Source organism: Cinclus cinclus, chromosome 3 (genome assembly GCF_963662255.1).
Source record: "Cinclus cinclus chromosome 3, bCinCin1.1, whole genome shotgun sequence".
In the NCBI taxonomy this organism is placed as follows: domain Eukaryota; kingdom Metazoa; phylum Chordata; class Aves; order Passeriformes; family Cinclidae; genus Cinclus; species Cinclus cinclus.
In genome coordinates, this window is record NC_085048.1 from 77,911,527 (window position 1) to 77,934,371 (window position 22,845).

A 22,845-nucleotide genomic window follows, 5' to 3' on the forward strand; every position below is an offset into this window, starting at 1 on the left:
GAAAGTGCAGGGCTTTCTTACAATGGACACTCATGCTCTGGTCTGCATGTAGGACAGCTACACACACCACTGGAATGCTAGACTGTCATTCAAAATAAGTCAGGGAGGTGTTATTGTGAAGTTACAGCTTTATCTCAGTTTTCAAGTTTCACTTTATCTCACTTCACATTAGTACTGAACAGATCTGTTGAAACTCTTCTGCAGTGTAAGGAACTTGCAGAACACAGTAGTAAAGCACAGTTCCCTATCCAGGGCAATCCACATAAGGGATTGTTAACTGGGTTAGCAAGAGTCCTTAATCAACCTCATTTCAATAAACAGTTTGTTCAAACAATGGCAAAGGACAGCGTAAAGTGTTTTAAGGCAGGACCAAGGTGTACCACCCCTCCATATGATGCTAGCTCCTACAGGCCTGGTTTAGGAATCTCAGTAACACCCCACAGAGTTTTGAAAAAGACTAAGCAAACACATGCCTAGAAAACAAAAATCTTGCCAAAGTTAGAATAATTTGATGCAGTAATGAAAAGTTCCAAAACAGCACACTTGACATGTTGAAAATGGCAACATTTTCCTCTTCCCCTCATTTTCTACCATGCCTCAGACTCATTCATTAGGTGATATGTATATCATGTTCTGTAAGAGATTCAGACCTATTAGTGAGCCAGTCAGATCACGCATTTCTTTGTAAGAGCCCTGATAGCCAGGTACAGCCCTTGAGCCAGGATCCAAGTCCCATCCACCCTCAGTTACCTGTATGCTCTCCCAAATATCCACTGTCCTGGAACACTCAGTTTCTTGCTTAACATACCTAAGGTCACACAACAAGCAGCATTAGCATGCTGATCCATTAAGCATTTTAACACTCCAACACTAGGAGGAGATGTCAGGGGAAAAAAAAAAAAAAAAACCCAAAAAAAAAATAAGATGGGTATTTCCTCCTCTTTTCATTCTCTCCTCCTCCCCTCCTCCACACACACGCTGCACTTTGATCCTTCTTGGCTCACTTGGAGTTTGCAGTTCCTAGTAAAGCTGGGATGAGGAGTCCTGCCTCACTCTGCTCTTCTTACTCAGGACTTGGCAGCTGCCAGCATCTTGTTCAGGGGCAGACCCAGTCCTAGGAGACTGACAGGATTTAACTTCCAATAGCTCTTCAGCTCTAGTAGATGAGTTCCAGGCTCAAGGTGTTTGTCCTCCTACCTGGTATTCCTACGCTGCAGGACATTCAGTGACCCAGCAGAAGGTATCCAGTTATTGCAATCTGGAAGCGAAGAGTAGTGGCATGCACCACGGTAAGGACTAGATGCCCAGACTGATGTCACAGATTGAAGTAAACACCTTAAATCTTCAATTGATATAGCAGTATGAAGTGCAAGACTTCTGAAAAGCAACAGCATCTAGATTGCTATTTTAGTTTTCTATCACATGTGATCTACCCAGGTAAAGAATATCCACATTGCCCACAAACTATAGCATCAAAGTAATTAGAAAATTTTGTTTAAAAGACTTTACATCTTGTTTTCTATCCATCATTGTAGTATGGTATATCAGTCACAAGTTTATTAAACCATTTTGGATGTTTGAAGTGGTTCTCTTCAGAAGCATCCAGATTAACTTCCTAAAAATATATTATTTTTACTCAAGCTATAAAACCTTGTTACTAGCAGTCTATCCTGATTTCTAAACATGAAAATTTTAGGAACTTGTGCTTAAAACTCCCATAAAGTAATAAATACAAATTACAGAAAGCAGAAAGATGAAACATGTTGATTTTGGGCATTACTCTGTTCCCTATTTACATCTACAAGAAGCCTGACATGACAACTGCAAAGAAAGACCTCAGATGTGCCCATAGAAGTGTGCCAAAAGGGCTGGAAGTCCCAGCTCACATGATGAGAATGTCAAGCATTTCCTCTGCTGCTGTGTATGACTGCACCTCCTAATCACGGGTCAAAAGCAGATTTGAGTTTCCAGTTTGGGGCTTGAGGGTCTTTTTATACTTGCTTTAAATCAAAGTGCTTTCTTCGTACTTCTAAAGTTATATGCTAGTGCCAAAAATGTTCAACATTTAACATTATTAGTGCAGTCATTTATAGAAGCTGCAATTTTGGCATATATATCTGACAAGTCATTTAAATTCTAGCACCTTAAATTATGTCGATTGGTTTGTTACTATGACAACAATTTTTACATGTATAAAACATACAATTTTTTTTCTGCTCCTTATTGAAGTCAAGAGTTTTTGAAAGCTTTACCTCTTCTGGACAGAAAGGCAGAACTTACATAGCATCTGATTCTAGACAAACTATGTGAGTTATTTGTTGAATGAAGGAAGTTTCCATGAACTTGAACAGCTACAATTAAAAAAATATTTTGAACACAGAACACTTGAAGGAATCTAGAACAACAGGGAAGAAAATATGAATGCAGGAATTCAAGAATGGGTAAAGCTCTTTCTTATCATCATTAAGACTAAAAAAGTCTTTGAATAGTTTTCTCAAAAGAAAAATCAAACCAATCTCAAGGTCAGGCTTCACATTTAAAACCAAAGTTTCTCTAGAAGCCAACTGTTTCAAAGGAACTTGCTTTGATTCAGGTCTCCATACATACATGCATCTTGGACACAAACACTTTGCTGGTAATGCTTCATGCTATTACAAAGCAAAAATAATCTGGTGATGTGGAAGCGTTTATTTAGAAAACACAACAATTTCAAGGCCTAAATTTGGAGACAAAGTGCTAAAATAGTTTGTCCCATGCTATACAAACTGTTCAGAATTACAAAATATTGTTATATCATTCATTTAAAGAGAACTGTGAAGTTACTGGAGGTGATCCAGCAACAACAAAAGTTAATTTTACAATAAACTGTTTCTTATTATTTATAGAGATACAGCCATTGTACTAAAATTGTCATATTGACCAGTATGTTATTGATAGCACTATCACTTCATACATTCATTCAACACTCAGTTATCTCTGTCAGCATCAATGCCACATATATCCAAACAAAACTTGCCCTGTCAAAACAAGACCTGTGACCCAGCCACAGGAATATAGCTTCCTGCTACTACACAGCATTAACCTAATGTTTACACACCATTCAATTTGAAATCTTTTCTCAGGTCTCTTCTGTCACGTGTAGCTAACTTTTGATCCTTAAAATCAACACTTTATCTGGAAGCATTCTGTTGAAAGTCACCTGCTCCATTTTCACTCTCTTACTCAACTTGAGCAGAAGTAAGGTCAAGCATTCATTTAAACCTGTAGCTTGCCACTGCAGTTAAAGTGGACATATCTCAAGCACAGCCTACTTGCCAACATGCAAAAGAGCTTTTGGAAGGCACAGAATTTATCAAGTGCAAAATCTGACCAGCTATAAGACACCTGCCCTGTTTTTTCCTAGTCTCATAGAAGCTCCAGGTACAATCAATTATTTTGTATTCAGTTTCAGGTGAATGCAGGTAAGCATCTGAAACAGGAAAAGGCAAGAAGAATGCTCCTTTGTCTCTAGGAACAACCCTGCTTTGACCATCACATCTGACTGCTGGCTTTGTAGGTGGCATTTGTCACACAGACCTGTCCCAGGGCCTGCAATAAAGGTTACACTTCTGTCCACAGCAATTTCAAAAACTGCCAAGTTTGAAGGCAACTGAAGTGTCACAAATTAGAGATTCAGTACGCTGTCCACACCTGCTATATGTCCAAGGACATAGATGTAGAAAAGCAGACCCACACTGCAAAAACACCACACGTTTACATAAAAAGGCAAATAAATGGCAAGGAAAAATAGAAAAGATATACCACTACTTGCAATTATGAACAATTTTTGCGATGGTAACACTTTCAGGTTTTTAACCAGCTGCTCAGTTTTGTGTTCTGTATTCAATCTTCTCTCCTAACAGTTCCTGCAATGCAGCTCTTTCCCTGTTAATACAAACTGCATTATTCATAATCTAATTAAGCCTAAATTTAGGTATACAGCCACATCAATACAGAAATATGAAAGTCAGATTTCCCTTTTGATATCTTTCTGAAAGTTCTACAAGGTTTTCCTCTGGTTGTCTTGAAATCCCATGGCATAGATTTGGGCTGTGTGATATCTTGCCTTAAAAACAGATGCTAAAATAGCTATTGGCTATATTGGCTAAAAAGATCATACTTCCCTGATCAAGGAACAGTTCTCTGAGGAACTAGAGTCACAAAAAAGTGACAAGTCCTGCAAATTTAACACTGCACAGTCATGCTGTGAAAGCAACTGCACTGCCCAGATGTGCCACAGTCACAGAATCCTCTCATCAAGTTAGTGATCAAGTTCTCTTCCTTTCTTGTTTTGGAAAACTACTTTTCCAAAAGCAGTGTGGAATTCCTAATTGGTATTGGTATTCCTAATCTGTATTATCTCCATATCGAATGTGTTTTTTCCCTTCTGTCTCTAAGCATTCAGAATAAAATCCCAAAAGCTGCACTGCTGACTTTCTCTGTGTTCATGTGAAATTTTGCTTTCAAATGCACTTGGCTCTCACAAGCATGTTCAAGGGTAAAATCTGGATCTTTGCCACAACTGCATTCCTTATTGCAAATACATGCCAACCTTCAAAGTTCAGTTATTTGAGCAAAAACATACATTAATTGTTGTGCAAAGGGAGTGGAAAGTATATCAGATTAAGCACATCTGAAAGTATTTCACTCCATTTTTTGCTTCATAAATCAGCATAAAGCTGGATCTATTCTCTTCTAGTTTTTCAATACAGCTATTAAGACCACACAAGCGAAGTTTTACACAAAATCAAACTTAACAACAACCAAACAAGCAGTCAGAATAAAATTACCTTCTCATATTTGTTATTCCAAGACTGGTCTAACAGGTATTGCAACATTTGTCAGCATGAAGTTATTCAGTTACATGTAAAAAATAATGGAATGCAAGGAGTGTGTTGCAATAAACCAGCTTCATAGATACCAGCAGCTTAAAAGACCTTTTCCTTTCACCTATGAAGGACAGCAGTGAATAGCTTGAAAAGGTGCAAGGCAGGTAACCAAGAAGCAATTCTTAGAAAAACAGTTTCAATAATTTAGTATCAGCAGCACATTTTACATGTGGACAGAGATACAAGTGAAAGAAGTTCATTTGCCTAAAGCATTAATCACATCTTCCATCAAAAAAGGCACAAATTTTATCCTTCACATTTGTTCTGAATAAAGACCGAGTTCAATTTTGATAGGGAAAACGCTTATGGTTTAGTGGGGTAGAATTGATGAAATTCACTGGTTTCTCCTCTTACAGCTCAAGTGTATACTGAAGCTATGAGGCAAAACCACCATCATTGCTATGACCAATGGCACTTATGCTGTCTCTGGAAAACGTGTTTGTCTGTGTCACATCACAGCCCGACATTATCAAAGCAAACTCTTTGAAAGAACCTGCAGACTGAAGTTTTTAATTAAATCATTCAAAGAGAACCCAGCCTGTTGTACAGCCCACCTAGTGAAAGACTGGATGCACTGACTCCAAACTTTCCCGTCACTTCCCAGAGTGAAGAGGAGATAGCTATTCTAGCAGGGAACTTTTATTAAGAAGTGAGCTATCATTTGAAGACCTGATGATGCCTCTGAAGCAGCAGCTCGTAAGAGCACAGATCCAGGCCTGCTCTAGTAGAAGAAGAGGAGGAGCAGGCTCAAGAGCATCCTTAGGTTCCTGTTCTTTAAAACTCTGTAGAGCTATCTGGACTGGCACCAGGCAGGCATAGGAGGAGAGAAAGCAGAAGACCCCAGAACTGGAACACAGTCACTGAAACTGGATTTTCAGCTAACTGAACAAGCACTACAATACAAGTTTTCCATGCTACTTCACATCAATGCCCTACAAATTTATCTTGATAAAAAAAAATTATTTCCTCTATTAATACTTCATCCCCAAACCTCAGCATCACACACCAAGTCTGAAGAACTGACTCTTGTGCTAGCTGCAGCTAATTCTTTGAAAATTGTGACTGCAAGAATGCATAGATGCAGTTTTATTAACACTCCTGTTTGCTAACTGTAGCTCAGCAGACAGAAGGCATCTTATCACTTTCCACCCCCTGGCCATTTTTTTCCACAGTCCATTTCAGCAGCCCAAGTTCAACCAAGCTGTCACCATTAGAAGGTTCCTGAATAGAAACAAGCTTTCCAAGCTCAAGAACACAGGATTTCCTGAACCATATCAGAACAGGCACTCATCAAGACAATAACCAAAAGCATTTTAAACAATAACAAAAATGAAACCAAACCCAAACACTGCAACACAGGAATTTATTATTGTTAGTATTATTATTACTAGGTATGCAATAGCTTTTCCAGACAGTTTCTTTCTAAGCCCAAATGTCGGCATTTCCTCATGGTAGGATGGTTTATGACTTCTATGCAAAACTTCTCTATGTAAAGTCACTGATGGTCCATGTGGAGAAACAGGTATTTCAAATCTGGTGATGGAGTTGGGAGGCCTCTAAGCATAAATGTGCTTTATGCTATATAATCTGTTGAGTAACAACTCTTTAAACATTTCCAGCATGTCTACCTGAAAATTAGACAGAATTTGGCTACCAAGTTCTATGACCAAACCAATCCTTTCAAATGTATCTAATCTACTGTTTTCCAGGAAAACAAGGGCAAGGGAGATGACAAATGCCTTGAGTACCTGCATTAGTGAGATTCCAATTTAGCCTCACCATACTTTCTTCCCAATAGACATCAGTGCCGCTAAAGAGGCTACACACAATTGAGTAAAGATTAATTTCTTCTCATTACAGCCTTTCTCAGTACAGGGTAGAGCAAGTCTCAGGAAGACATAATAAAGAACACGGCTTCAGGACCTGTCAGTGACATCTAACAATGCGACATTATAGCTCAGGTGACCTGATTTTGGGAAGGAGGGATAGAAGAAGTCATTTTAAGTGAACTGGAATACATACAGAGTTAAATAGGTAGGCAAAGAAATGGACAGACAGTAAAGCTGGAATGAAATATGAGGTGCTCAGGAAGGCAGGCAGAACCCAAGCCAATAGGAAAAGAACAATCCTACATGAAGCTAACAAGAGAAAACTTTGGGTTAGCAGAGTAAGAAAGCTAGAATTGACATCAAGCCCAGAAGGGAAGACCACACACAGGCTGAAAAGCTTAAGACAAATTAGATAAAGAAGGAAGATGACTGGAAAGGCTCTTGAAAGGGATGGTGCTAGCAGAAAAAGGCACAAGAAAATGAAGTACATTCAAAAGCCTTATTCCCTTAGCACATTCCCATATGGAAATGGGATTCCAGATTTCAGCTCACTGTTAGTTACTTGTCAGGTTGTATCTATGCAACAGATTCCTTATCTGCAGGCTTTCAGCAAGCCCTGCAGTTTTCTTCAGAAACTCTGATTATGGTGTATCCATCATTCAGGTATTCAACTTACGTCTTTTTAATCACACTGTAGATTTAATTATCCATGTAAAGCATGGTGAGGAGAGAGAAGTTACACTACTCTCCCTTGGTCCCACTTTCCATGGCAACAGATTCTATTAGAGTATTTAAAGCTTTAAATCACTAGTTTCAAATCTTCCTGCTATTATCTTTAACAGACAAGCCAAAAGAGTGAAGTATACATCAGTACTTTGGATTTCAGGAAAATCTTAATTTGACATATTTAACAGATCTTATGAATCATCCCTTTTTACATGACACTACACTTTAAGATTTAGCTTGCCTTAAATAAACTGAAAGGCTTCTCTGTTTTAACATGCTCATAGAGCTCTCTGGTTTGTGTACTACCTAAGCCATGTTTCAGGTGGATTTTCCAAGTGGCTGAATTCCATTTCCAAACTATTAAAATCTGAAAACCTTGAAATATTCAAGCTGCAAATACTGGCTTGGACACACCAAAGTGTCTATTCCATTTTACCTAAGAGACTTGGCTTGCTTAGAAAACAAGGACGTGGCAAGCACCAGTGGAAAAAAATTATTCTTCTTTTCCGTTAGCTTAGGTACAGGATGAAGTATTACTTTGGTTTTAATTACCAAAACAAGAACTAATGCATTTAAAGAAACAACCTCCATTAGCAGCTAGCATTCAATTACCAATCCTAGTTGGTGAAAGAAAGGGTGTTAAGCATTTACAGTGCAAAACCCAGTAGACAAATTTAACAGACTGTATCTGTAAAATGCAAAAATCAAAATTATATGATGACTTCTGCCTGTCTATTAGGAAATACAAAGGGATTTACCTTCCAACGTCCCTCAGAGGTACAGTTTGATAGACTGAGGATGCAAATGCAAATTCCCATTTTCAGGAGTACAAGCTGGACTGTTATAACACTCAAGTTGTAACTGCCAGACTTCTGTTATTTAAAGGTACTGTTGTTGCTTCAACACTTGCATCAGCCATCCTTTCCAACTGTGAAAAATTAAAAAGTCAACAGGCCCTAAACACTTCTACTGGTGCCCCACAGTCTGAGGTTTTAGAAGAACACTGTCCCCACTCCACAAAGAAACAAAACGGAGGGGAAAAAAAATTTCACCTCTGAAAAAATAACTGCACCAGAGCTCTTACACCAGACAATTTACACATAGAATATTGCTACCTCGTGGCTAATTATAAAATGCTGGATTTCAAAATGAAAATTTAGCTGGAAAAAAAAAAAAAAGAGATCACTGAAAGCAGGTGACTCAGAATCAACCTGCTTCAGCTATGCCACTCCACAAGCTAAGTCCATTTTTTCCAAGGCTGCAAAGTACAAAAATACAACCCACAGCAGATTTTCACAGCGAGTTAAGCACACAATGAACTGCCATACCAGTGGAGTCTTGCTGAAATACTACAGACTTAGTCACATATTCACAAGTCAAAAGAGAAGCAGTAAGACTGAAGAACACATACATGCTATTGCCCACTACTACATCAACAGACCAAAGCTTCTGCCTCTGCTCTTCCTAGAGTTACAACAGGAAAAAACCCCACCAAAATCCCAGACCAAGCACTTGTAGGCCTTTAGTGAACAACAACACAACCAATGATCATGAGAATGTTTCTTCAGTTTCTCATATCTCCTTAGTTGAAGTCTGTAGCACAAAACTTAACACAAAAGAAGTACAATAGATAACATCACATCACACTTCCTTAAGTCAAAGCTTCCCCTAACTTAAAATATGCATTACAAATACATTAACTTTTTCAATACGACTTTAAACATTGGTTGAAAGTAGTCTAATTAAGCAGGTCCACACCACTAATCAACTTCTGCATGCACCTGAATACTTTGGAGAATAAACAGTAATTACAGCATCATAGAAATGGTCCAAGATCACTCCTTTAACTACTGTTCAGAACAATCCAGAAATACGCCATGTAAATTTAATTTCAGTTGGATATATTTGAGCCAACTAATTTCCAGTTTAGCCATAAACAACAAAAAGAAAAAAGAAAAGCAAAACAAATATGGATGTACACATAAGCATAAACATATGGGGCTTAATACAAATCTAATCAAAGGAACATTGGAACTGTAAAATACGAGCAGTAAGGTAATGTAACATTATGGAAACTTAAAGAAAATAGCAATTCATGAATTCATACAATAAAAGATATAACTATAGTAACAAATCCTTTTTCTATGCCTTTACTCTTAAAATCCACTGTGTTTATTCATGATTCAGTCACATCAACACCTCTAAAGAGTATTCCAGGCTGCTTTACAGCTGAAGATAAGCAAAGGTAGCTACCACAAACTACAAACAGAACCATTTAATCTTAAAATCTGCAAACATGATAGCACACCAAGCATGCTTTTCCCCCCCCCATCTTAAACTAAAGCATTTGGAATTCCAAGCTTATGAGGTACTATCTTCCTCTAAAACATACACCTGTATTATGACAGGTGGAAGACCAGAGTGACTTGTGTGAAACTACACCCTTAAACATATACACTAGTTTTTCATCAGCTGCACAGAAAAAATTGCTAACTCTGAAACACTAAAGACAAGTGCTTACCTTCAATCCTTTTTAAGGCTGACAGACAAGTATCCCGGCTTGGAAACTCAAATGGATTATTACAGGTCCGAATGGTGTCACATTCACACTTCCCGTTGATTATGTTACAACCTGTTATAAGGTTTTCATTGCATGGTTCAAATCCAAGAAGCTGATCATCATCCCAGTTTTCATCTAAAATAAACAAACAAACAAACTCGCTCACTGTCGGATTCCAGCTGCAGTACGTAAATGTCAGCTGCTTTGGAGTTAGGTGCCATTCACTTCAAGTTCAACACAGTGCTAAACAGAAGATAACAGATGAATCTAAACAGTGGGGTTTGCCAGATACCATGTCTCCCAGCTGTTCTACTGCCCATTTTGCTAAAGCAACTGGCATTGTTTACTTCCATCTGTATGAAAAACTATGTTATCTCAGGAAAATGCATAGCTGTAGTACAAATGAATGCTATTCTAAAAGAAATAACTTTCGCAGATAGTTGAAGTTATATTTATAATGGAAGTGAGAACATTGTACAGAACCTGCAGTTGTTACAGAAGTCAAAATTGAGTCAGAAAGAGAGCATTTTAAAAGATGATTAAAAATGCATGACACAGAATTCACTCCATGGAGATTACTTTTTATTACAAAAAAGCTGCAAGGTGCCAGACCTCTGATTCCATTATTGACCATAAATGAGTTTCCAGCAGTCCAGAATTATCAGACATTCTTGGAGAACTGATCAAGCACATTGCACACTTCGCTGTCAAAGGTCTAGGGATAGAGGGGCCAGGGCGAGTCTCTCTGCTTAAGTAACTCCGTTCCTTTTGAATCAGTCCTGTCAAATGTGTGTAACTGGTGCTCCCACTCTACAAGTGCCCATCTTCCTTTTAGGAGGCCACATGAAATCAGATTTTTTTTTTTTTTGTCTCCACAAAGAAATACAAATCCAGTCAAGCCAGAATTTTAAATGACTATCAGTCCTACAATATCTCAGTTTCCTTAGGTTCGAGTGCATACAGCAACATCACACCATCTCAGAAGATTAATCAAGACAGAAAAATAGAACAGCCTGGAACTGAAGAGACCTCCAAGACCACCCAGTTTCAACCCCCCTGCCATGGATAGGGACACTTTCCACTAGACAAAGTTGCTCAAAGCCCCATCCAGCCTGGCCTTGAACACTTCCAGGTCATCCACAACATCTCTGGACAACCTGTTCCATTGCCTCACCAACCCCACGGTAAAGAATTTCTTCCTAAAATCAAACCTAAGCCTGTTCTCTTTCAGTTTTAAACCATTCCCCCTTGTCCTATCACATGCTTTTTAAAGCAAGATTGAAGAAACAAAACTAGGCATTAGGTATTCTTTGCTGCAGAACACCAGATGTTTTACAGACAGACAAGCTTGGAAAATTTGGTGCCACAAAAGAGTTGCACAGAGTCCACTAACTTCTACTAATGACAAAAGGAAAAAAATAGATATTTTTACTCTTTATATCCTTAGATTCAACAGCAGCACTCACACTGTGCATTTTAAGAAGTTCATTCCAATTTTATTTACTATCAACAAGCAAGTTTCCAGTACAGATCCTGCCAAGAAAAAGTTGAAAAAAGGGTGGGTTTCTTCTTCTTGTTGGGGTTATCAGAGGCTGTCCTCCAGTATGAGAGGCCACAGCCAATACAAAACTGTCATTCAGTAGTCTGATGCCCAACAGAAGCCTAAAAACTAATAGCAAATAACATCATATATACACACATGCCGAGGCCGACAAGTATATTCCTTCCACTCATGGAAATATGCAGAATATCCACTAACCTGAAGTCTTTCCTGTTTTGGGGGAAAAAATAATCTAGAAAGAGTTATTTACCAATTCAGTACTGTATATGATCTACAGGAAGTGCCACAGCAGATTCTGACAGGTATATTTCTCCCTGTACAAGAAACTTCTTGCCTTCTATTATGAGCTGGCAAAGTACACTGCTGATAAAAAACACTGATAAACAACAAAGTCCATTTTAGGTGTGAAGATGGGAACCTCCATGGGAACCTCATGGCTCTTCTCCATAAAAATAGCAAAGAAAGAATAGTCACTAACCCCAGGAAGTAAATTTTTTCTTAGCTTAACTTATCATCCAATGCAGCAACTGTATCAATGAAAGTCAAAGGAAGCACAGAAGTTCCTGAAGAGAAACTATTAAAATTCTTTCAAAGGAAGATGCCTCTCCAGTAATGCTTGGGACACTCTCACTGTGATGAGGTCCTGCATACACAGAAGGGAGGGGAAAAAAAACCCAAAACAACACAAAACAAAACAACAAAAAAAGAAGCCCTGAGAATTTGAAGAACAATAATACATCCTGTTTTTGAGAAGCCGGAATACAGCCTGGACAATTTGTATTTTAGAAGTCACAACAGTAATCCATGTAACTACAAGAACAAAAGCTACACACACCTATGGGCCAAGACTGTTTGAAATTCAGTAACATCAAGGACCACAGATCAGCCTAACAGCCTGAAAGTGTTTGTGTTGCTCCCGGTTTCTGACAGGAGCGCTCCTGCTGTGCTCCTGGCTGCAGGACAGGAGCCCAGAGGCAGTGTGTGCACTCTCAGTCCTGCACCTCCCACGCCACTGCAGTGCACACTGGAAGGACACACAGACAGCAGCGCTCTGCTGCTTTTCTAGCAAACCATTTTAGAGCATTTGTGCTGCTTTGCCTTGAGGTATTTCAGCATCAGATCTTCTCAGGGCAGACAGATCAGCAGGATTTTGTCACGCAAGAGCTGCCCACCCCACCTAAGGTGGGACCCAGCTGGCACGAAAAGCAGAGTGGTCCCTTACCCATGGCAGAACACCTGGATGCAGATGCCCTGCACAGTGTAGCACTGCACACACCAATTTCCAGGACAGGTTAATGGTTGGTACCACATCTGCCAGCTCTCATAAGTTTCCAGAAAAGGAGGTACACAGGAAGCATGTGGCCCAATAGTAGGTGCACCTAAAGTCTTCACTGCCACACACCTCAAAAATTAGCTCAGTAGCCATTAAAGTCTTAATGAGAAGAGAAATGCCTCAGTAATACTTCTAACATGCTGAATCTTCAAACAAGTTATTTATTTTTCATTGCTCAGTGTGAACAGAAAAGAGTTACATCCAGACAGGAAGAATGCAAATCCAGTTTTAGCCAGCACATCTTCTACCAGCCTCCTTTTCACACCAGTTTACTTAGAAACAAGATTATTCCCACCAATGCAGTAGCAAACATGTAGCAAGAGCTTACTTTGTTCAGTAATTCAGTGCCAAGTCTACCATGATTTTTTATGCAGACTAAAGACTGACTCCTTTTCCTAGCTGATTTAGTCCACATGAAAGAATTCATATTACCTAAAGGGATGAATCCATCATATCCTACCAATTCCAAGCTTTGGATCCTTGATGCAAAGGCACCTAGTGCTGTCCTTGATGTAGACAAACAGTGGTCCAGTACAGCATGCTTGCACCTTTAGCAGTCAGCAATATTTCAACAGACAGTGGACTGATACCTTGTACAAAACATATAACCTAGCCTCTATTACTCACGAAGATCATCATGTCCTGGGGACTATTCCAAAATAAACTTGTACACACCAGTGATTTGGGACCTGGTACAGTTCACAAACTACTCCAGGCTGCATACATTTGCTTGCATGCTCTGCTTGACCTCTATGGCTTCCTTTTCAGAAGACTATCTTTTTACGCCTACCTCTCAAGTCTGGATGATGTGAACAAAGAAACTGAAATGTAATAATTTGTGAAAGCTTTATTTCTCTGCAAGCAGGGCCAACAAACCCCAAATATAAGAATCTATGCCTCAAGCACATTTTATCCCCTAGCTACTTCTAGGACACCTAAAAATACAAAAATCAAGTAGTTAAGAAGCTAAAGTTTTTAGAAGCAATGAAGCTGAAAAGAAGCTCAAGTAAACTATTAGCTTTCATCCAAACTGATCTTTGTTTAGCTGCAATTTTCACCACCTTATTGTTCTGGCATGAACAGGTAAGGGCAAAATATCAAAGGGCTGCACTTTTTAGCCAACCTGAGCTGTCACTGGAGTCTTGCTGTACAGTCACTCAAGTACTTTTTGCACACAAGCCTCAAAGCAGTTCAAATGCTCCCAGCAGGCTCATAACTACAGCTTCAAAGTCATTTCTCTTTCAAATAATTTCCATCTACATGCAGCTCCCCATTCTTTCCAGCTCATTCAGGTAAGTTCCAGATAATAAAGTTTCAGATAATAAAGTAGTTCTCCATTTACTCAGATCATAGTTAAGTCTTAGACATAATACCTTGTTAATTCTTCTAACTGTGCTTTCATACCAAAAGGAAGCAACAGGAAGGGAAAATTCACATTCATTCCAAACTTTTTTCCTTTTCTCTTCTATCATTCATATAATCACTTGCTTTCTGCAAAGCAAATGTCTCAGCATGCTAAAAATTCACATACTGCTCTGGGTTGCTGAATTCCCAAGTCCTGTCATAGCACGCATCTAAAGTAGGGAAGAGGATTAAGGCATTAACAAGTTGAACAAGAGGTCCTTAAACAGGTCTAGTCTGGGAAATAGTCTGAGAAATACGTCTTGGTAAGCAGCATTCCATCACTTCTTCCATACTAAATCCTACATACCAGCACTCAACGCAGCACCATGCAAGGCACGATGGTCACACTTGAAGCATTCATCTTCTTTGTCTGAAGAGCTTCCCTTTTTTTTTTTTTTTTCAAGAAAAGCATGCTACTGAGAAACTAACTTTAAGTCTTACTTTCAAGGCACACACTACCTCATTATAGTTACATTTATTATTCCCCATTGACAAAGCTCATGTCAAAACAGGTGCACTCTAAAAGCACAAGGAAAGTTCTTTTTTAGAGACTGTTTCTCCATTGCTTAAATTTTTGCTTTCCCTTCCTTCAAGTTCTCAATTCCTTCCTGCCTGCCACAGACACTTCTCTTTCGTGCACCAAATCCTCTTTTTCTTTCTGGACATTTATATCAGCTATTGTTTGGAGAACACTATACTGTTCACCTTCACAGTTGAGATAATGCAAGAAACACAAACACAAACTCCAAAGAGCAAGAAACACACTGAAATGATCACTAAAGTATCACTGTTGAAAATGAATACACAAGCATTTTGCCCAATAATCTTATGTTTACCAACACAATAATCTTATGTTTATCACCCTACCCTTTGAACTGTAATTTAACTGGGGTGGACTGGGTCAACTCCCATAATGTACATTTAACTGCAGCATGTTACTTACTCTGCTACTTCCACCCCGTTTTTTTAAAGCATCCCAGGTAGTTCTTAGGATGCTGAAAAGAGCAAAGACACCATAAAAATACATTGATGACCTGAAGGTGAAACTGTCCAAGTCACATCTTACAGACTCTTGCATCCTTTTAAATTCACATTTGAAGACAAGATAGAAGCAAACCTTATTGAGGCAGGCACTGCCCTCTGGGAACTGGGAGGCAGAGGGGAAAACTTTTCAGAAACTCCTCCATGAAACCAGACCCAAGGTCTGAGCCCCACCACTCCAGCACACTGGCATACACAACAGCATTTTCAAATCAGTGGTATTCATTAAGATGGTATGAGACACTGAAAGGATTCTAACTTGCTAAAGTAAAAAAAGGAAACGCTTCTTGCCAGTAGACTCTCGCTTCTCTTTGAACAGGAAAAAAAAAAAGAATGATGGAAAGGAAATCCATGTTTTGGAGGAGCTGAACAATAGAAATGACTAATTACCACTAAAGAATGTTTGAAACCCAGCCCCAAACCCTGAAAAGCAGCAGAAGGAAAGACTACCCTTGAAGTGAGTTTGAGCTCATACACTGGCTTCAATCCTTTTCGATCTTGCAACTTATTCCTCCACTGAAGTCATGAATCAATAGCTAGATCCAGAAGAAACTTATGATAAGACATACAGCTGAGAATTTTGTGAGAAAGCATTTTTTTTTCCCACATTTCAGAATGGTCCACTTCCCAAGATCAAATCTTCATGTGGAATGTACAGCAATACAAAAGGGTTTTGCAGCTTCCTGAGAAAATTTCTAGTCAAAGCTAGAAAGCAGAACTGTACCACAACATTTAAATACCTCAGGAACACATGTATGTAATGCTTGTCTCCAACCTGACTGCCTGCTTTATCTTAGAATGTATCTCAGGTGATCAAATCCTCAATGTAGTGAGAAAGACTTTCATTGCAGCAGCTCTTCATGTGTCTAAAGACAGTTATTTCATACTAAGGAATGCAGGAAGTATTTAAACAGACCAGCTTTCCAGTGAATTATCAGAAACTCTACAGAAGTCTTGAGGAAGGCAAAGAGATCAATGGAAAGGTTAAATGAAGCATGTGACACGGACAACTGCTGCAAGTTCTGAAGTTCTCTTTTCCCGCACACTATTGGGAGTATTTTACTTCTTCAGGTACCCCTCCACCTCTTTTCGGGGAGGGGGAATGGAGGGAGGGAGGAACAGGGAGAAGTATATTTTATCTTTTGGTATTTTTTTTTTCTTACTTTCAGTCTCAGGGTTTCCCACAGCAAAAGTAAATGGTATTTCCAAAAGCCGCATTCATTCCCCAAAGATGGTCTGAAACAATAAACCACAGGTTTTGAAGTCTGACTCCTACACATTTACACACCGGAAAAAAGATTAAAATACTTGCAAGCAAATTATTTTAATCGGATGACCAGAAACGGCTTGTTTGTAAATAGCAGACTGAAAATACCACACCGTGTCCCAGGATTTAACAGGTCAGAGAAAGCCTCTGCCAGTACTCTCCTGATTAGAACGAGCATGGACAGCGGTGTTTCAGCTGTCATAGCAGATTTTTCCTCTAGCTCTAGAAAACTCTTTGCAAAACTAATTGCTAAAGCCTCAGAAAAGGGCCAAAGCTTCATAACCAAACCAGTCTAAAATTACAATTTTCTTCTTTTTTTTCTTTTTTTTCCCAAGCTTCACTCTGCACCCACATGCTTCAGAAGCCTTCATGTACAGCAGCACACATCAGCTTCACTGCGAACAAGAAGTTGGTTGGCAGCTTGTTGAAGCTGCTAGGCAGAAGCAAAGCTGACAGGAGTAGGAAAAGTTTTGCCAAAGACAAATTCTGGAACAGGGCCATGAATAAAGCAACCTATACCAAGAAAAGTCGACACCATTGTAAGAAATCTGATATCCTAAATATTTTGCCACTTTCCCCCCAAGTCATTAATGCAGCACCACTGAACACCATAATTACAACATGTTTCAGAGGAATTGCACCCCATCTCTTAGTGACAGAAGACTACAGGAAAAATTCGAGCCTGGATTTAGAATTACCCTCAAGGCTTCTTTTCTCTTCCTAAAACCTAACATAGAGATAGACATCAAGTTTCGCATTTCTATTGTGGAAGCAGCACAGGTTACATCAGTGCATGTAACACTATGATCAGTATGACCCCAGTTTTCTATCAACAACCCATCAGTGAGGGGAAGAAATACCTCCACACACACATCCAGCCTTTCTGAAAAATTCTTGAGTACAACACAGCCTGCAGCAAAACACTGAAATTTAATTCATTTCAAGGATAAATGACCCAACAGAATGGCTCTCTTGGATTCAGAAACATTACACTTGCTAGATTTTTCACCAATAAATGAAAACAAACAAGCCCATCCAAACTAACAAACCCAAACCAACAACTGAAACCTACAAGTGGCTATCTAAGGCTTAAAGTTGAAGAAATGAGTAAGAACATGGGAATTGGTGCATTCCTATAAGCCAGTCAGTCTTTTTACTCCTGCCCACAGCCCTGTTGCCTATTACATTTTCTTATTCAGTCCTAATAAAAACTTAAACAATCATTACCCACAAGGTGTTTTTAATATGATTTGCAGATTCCCAAATTAAGTGGGAATCTGCAAATTCAAAAGCTTTTACCCAGTATACCCAGTGAAAACTGCTGGGGACTGAACATTGCCTCTGGTAAAGGTGTGAATTGCTTCCATTCTTCTCAAAACATTAGGAAGGGCTTACTTCCCCAAAACAAGGCTAAACTAGTCTGTTTAGACAAGAGCTCCCCCCGGGATTATTTTTAATCTGTATGTTTATGTGGAATTTATTCTATATGGCCTCTATGCAAAGTTATCTTCCCACCTTAGTTTATGTTGGTAAGTTTCTCCATATACATAAGCTTTCTGTATCAGTATCAGTCATTGTCCAAATTAAGGCATTGTCAGACACAAACAGTGTCACTCAAACTCTCAGGCAAAACCCTGAGTTCATGATTTCCAAGTTTACATTCCCTGTGGATTAAATGCATTCTCAAATGAAAAGCAGTTTATAAGTCACAAGAGATACTTAATGGGTCACCTCTACAAAGTATTTAATCCATTAAAACAGAGAAACATTCAGTTCTGTCTGCAAGATCCTATAAACTTATTGATATGAAGAATCCTTAAGGGGGGGGGCACAGAGGAAAGAGGGGAAGAGAACAACATTTTTGAACCATATTAATGGGTTAATTATTGCATAATATGCCTGTCAGTTAAATGACATTTTGGTTGACTAAGTACCAGGCAAGAAGTTAAATGATGCAAGAATCCTTGAATTAGCTAGAAGGTGCTTAAACCAGAAAAAAATGCCTATAGGCAAGTTCGAAAGTAGTTTAAAAAAAATTAAAAAGGAAAAAAAAAAAGTTTATAAGCATCATGATTTTGGGGAACCTGGTGAAATTATCACTTTCTGTGTGGAAAAAAGTCACATAAGCAGAGGATGCTTATACAAAGTTTTAAAAACTAAAACTAAATAAAGAGAACATTCCTCTTACAAAAGTTAAAAAACAAAACTTAGTAATCCAGTCTATTTACAGTGAGATTTCTAGTTTTAAACTAGTTGATCCACAACAGAAAAATCCTACTAGTGCCTGCATCATATCTGTTAGACTTTTCAATTTAATTTTTTGCTGAAATACTGGAACCAAGTCATTTCTAAAATTGAAACACAATGCCCAGAAACAGAGAGGAAACCATTTCCAAGTCAAATAAGCACCTGATCCAATTCAAATTCCATGCCACACTCAGAGTTACATGTTCTTACTGATGTTGAGATTTCAGCATTGATGGAATACAGAGTAGAAATAGCTTATAAATTATCTAGTCTGTGTATAAGAAGTCAGCATTCTCTTACTAAGTGTTTTTGGGGGCAGCAGGGAGGAGGAGTAGGGGAAAGGGACTATTAAATTTGATCAAGACTAGCATACCAGAAGCTGAATATTCACCAAAGAACTACTTCTCATTCCAGTTTCACAGCTTAAGTATTTTTTCTGATAGTTTTCTTTTTTTGGCAACATAAATATTTTTTCTCCTTGTCTCCCTGATAGTCTGGATTGTTGACAAGCCTTTGAACAGTACAAAATACTTGGACTGTCTTCATATCAACAACCATTGGTACACCACTTACTATTGATAAAGTCCCCAACTACATCATCAGTTCTAACACTCGATGTTACTGAAAGAAGTTCCCTGCACACACATGGACATCAGAACCACTTGGACATTTCCCCAGCCATTCACTGCATAACAAAGAAAAAAAACCCAACCAAACACAAAGTTAAGAACTCTGAGCAGCACTGTTCCAGTCCAAACAGATGTAAACAACTGGGTTACCCACATGCAATTTGCAGATTACTTGAACTTCAGTAACTGGTACTGAAAGCACAATACTGCCTGATCTTTAGGGGTCTGGACTGCATCACAGGCAAGAAGCCAAGCATGTAGTATAGCAGTCTGTCTGGAGACAGAGCACCAAGTTGAGGCCTTTGTGTCCATTGACCCAGTAGAAAGTACAGTACTGAAAACAACCAAAGCCAAGGTTCTCCAAAGGATAATAGCTACCAAAGTTACTTATGATAAAAATATTATCAAGTCTGCAAGCAAGAGCAAGTTGTTCTTACTTCAGTAAAGCAGGGAATAACTGCATTAGCACACATGTAAACTAATGCCTGAACAAAACAAAACAAAACAAAAAAAAATTAAAAAAAAAAAAAAAAAGATCAGCTTTCCTCTTCCAAATCTTGGAAAAACAGCTAGGCTTTCAAGGTTTAAATTCTTCTCATCAGCTCCAGTTTCACTACACTTCAGTTACATATCATACACTGTGTCCTTATATATTTCTCAGGGAGGAAAACTAGGCAGACTTATAGGTGGGGAGAAGACAATGGACACATCCAAACTCTCTCAGCTTGTCCCAGCAAGGAATCAGACTGTAATGCTCCAAACTCCCCAAAAAATGCAGTTCAGTAAATGAGATTAGGACTAGTCACAGTAAGAAAAGCTTCTGCCACCATCCTAGGAAATTAACACATATACTTCCCAATACTTGCCTAAAATCTGCTATAGCAACCCTCTCCTGCTCCCAAGGAAACTTCAATTCAGACATTATCCACTAGGCAGACAAGCCTCAAGTACTCAACTCAAGCCTTAAATTACCTATAGTAAGCAAAAGTAATGCAACAATAACTGTACCCCCACCACCAAAAAAAAAAACAAAAACAAACCAACTAACAACTAGAGCAAAAAACACCCAAACCCCACTAAAACCAAACCAATAAATCAAAACCAAACAAAGTAATAGATATTATTGGTAAGCTAGTGGCACAGTGATACCTTTCTTTCAATGTCTGCCTAGAGGCTAATTCATATAGGAAGTATATTCTAAAGAGAAAATAAGAACACCTTCAGAGTACCTTCAGACTGTGGTATTTCAAATATACCACAAAATATCACATTTCTGTTACACAGTTAAAAATAATTTCCAATCATTTTCAGTGTTATAATATTTGCTACTGTCATGACTTTGAAGAGTTTAGCAAAGCAATTTAGGCCTCTTCATCTAATGGCACCAGAAACTGGAGACATAGGGAAACAGACAAAAAGAGTCATCTCAATAAATGCCTTCACAGAGTAACCTCTTTGGCTGAGCTTTTTCAAGGCTCTCTCATCCTCTGGAAAGCCAGAGCCCTGTCCAGAAGTCAAAGCTAAGGTGTTTCTAGAGAATTTCAGTCTAATTCAGTGGTGGCTCCAGGCCAACCTTTAAAGGTAGAGAGTAAGAACAGAACCTGCTTTGCATTCAAAATTTCTAACCTTAAGAGTCTTTGGAAGGGTGTGTAGGCTCTCAACACCTCATAGAACCAATCCAGCAAATCCCTGTAAAGGATGTTGTAAAGTCAACAGAGGCTGGAGGTGTGCAAAGTCTCTCAAGAATGCCCTTTAGGAGGTGTAGCTACCAGCATGAGGACCTCAGAATTATTACTTACTAAGAATAAATCTGCATTCAGGAAAGGCATTTACTCACTTCAGAATAACAACACAAACAGAGCATTAGAACTGCTTAGAGATGTGAACAGTTAAGGCCGTAAGATAAATGAGAACTTCCTTCAGCTTTTAGAGTGATAAAGGAAAAAAAAAAAAAAACTCAGGATCAGCAACATATTTCATTAAGAAACAGTGATTTGACAAAGAATAGTCTGCTTTAAATTTCAGAAAGAGAAGCTACCAGCAACAGATGCCACAGAGGCTTCTCCATCAGGTGTTATGGAACATTTATATCAAGTGTGCTAAATGCTAAAAACAAGTTAGAAGACAAGTACTTCTACCTGTTGCTATCCCAGCTCTCAAAGTCTTCTGTAGCCTAGCATGTGCTGATAGTCTGGAATACGACAGGGATGAAGCATCAAAAATAACACCAAAAAACATGCATATAACTGTAGCCAGTAGGGGTCATTTCAGTGTAAAAAATTGCAATGAAAGAAAAGGCTAAAGAAAGGAAGAAGAGTAAAAACACGAATTTCTATTCACACAGTTCTGTAAGACATTTCCATTTCCTCCTCCCCGGACTGGGGAAGGAAAGGGTTTGCACTCCCAATGTGCAAGACGACAAAAAAAGTGCAGCCTTCATTCTGTTAATGGATAAAGGCATGGCTTAATACTACTCACATCAGGCATCACCAGCCTAGCCTGTTGCGTGTGTGCCTGTAAACTGAACAACTGTTTAGGTCATCACAATCAAAGAAACAGAGCTATTCAACCTCACATTAGAGATCAGAGGCAGTACAATCAGTACCCTTTTTATCCTTGCTGCCACCTCATGTGCAAAACATGCACCATGAAGAACAGCATATTACCTCTGTTTCTTAGAACAAGGCAGTTTCCTGACAATTCACTAATAGGTATTCCAGGACTATTTATTAGGCTGATAGTTCAGCTCAGTTCCTTTTAATTTATGAGAATGAAAAGTAAACAGATAAGTTAAAATAAGAAAATTAAATAGGAAAGTTATCTCCCTTAGTTAATTGATTGTTATCTTCCTCCCCTAGGACTATTCCTATAGGGACAGCTGGAACTAGTTTCTAACCACAACACTAATTGAAACACAATCTTGCCAACAAATGCTTCATACTATTTTCAACAGTAGATGGGACATGTTATGAGTTGAGCTACAGCAACGTACAGATTGCATCACTTCAAAGGAATGAAATACTCATAAACTGCCAAAGATGTCCATACTGTGATACAGTAAGGGAATTGGAACATTAAGGCCTTTAATGACTGTAGGCTTTTAGTTCCTTTAACCATCGAGAAGAGGGGAAGCTATTTTAGCCCAGCTTTTACTCGAAAACACACTCCTGCAAAACCAGGTAAGTTTTCCAAGTACCTTTGCTATAACTTTTCTATTTACAAAAACCTTGCCAATACATATTAAAAGTAAGAGACTACAGCAACGTACATATTCAGCAACATAGTCTCAAACAAAGTTTTCAAAATAGTTTAGGGCCATT

General features: G+C 38.7%; 1 protein-coding gene across 1 annotated transcript in view; it reads right to left on the minus strand.

Annotated features, from left to right (window-relative positions):
• Nucleotides 1-22,845, minus strand: part of CRIM1 (cysteine rich transmembrane BMP regulator 1) — a 171,102-nt gene that overhangs the window by 146,686 nt on the left and 1,571 nt on the right. Inside the window, exon 2 of the mRNA XM_062489193.1 lies at nt 10,005-10,178. Within this exon, the coding sequence (XP_062345177.1) occupies nt 10,005-10,178 (174 nt within the window). The remainder of the gene's footprint in view (nt 1-10,004; nt 10,179-22,845) is intronic.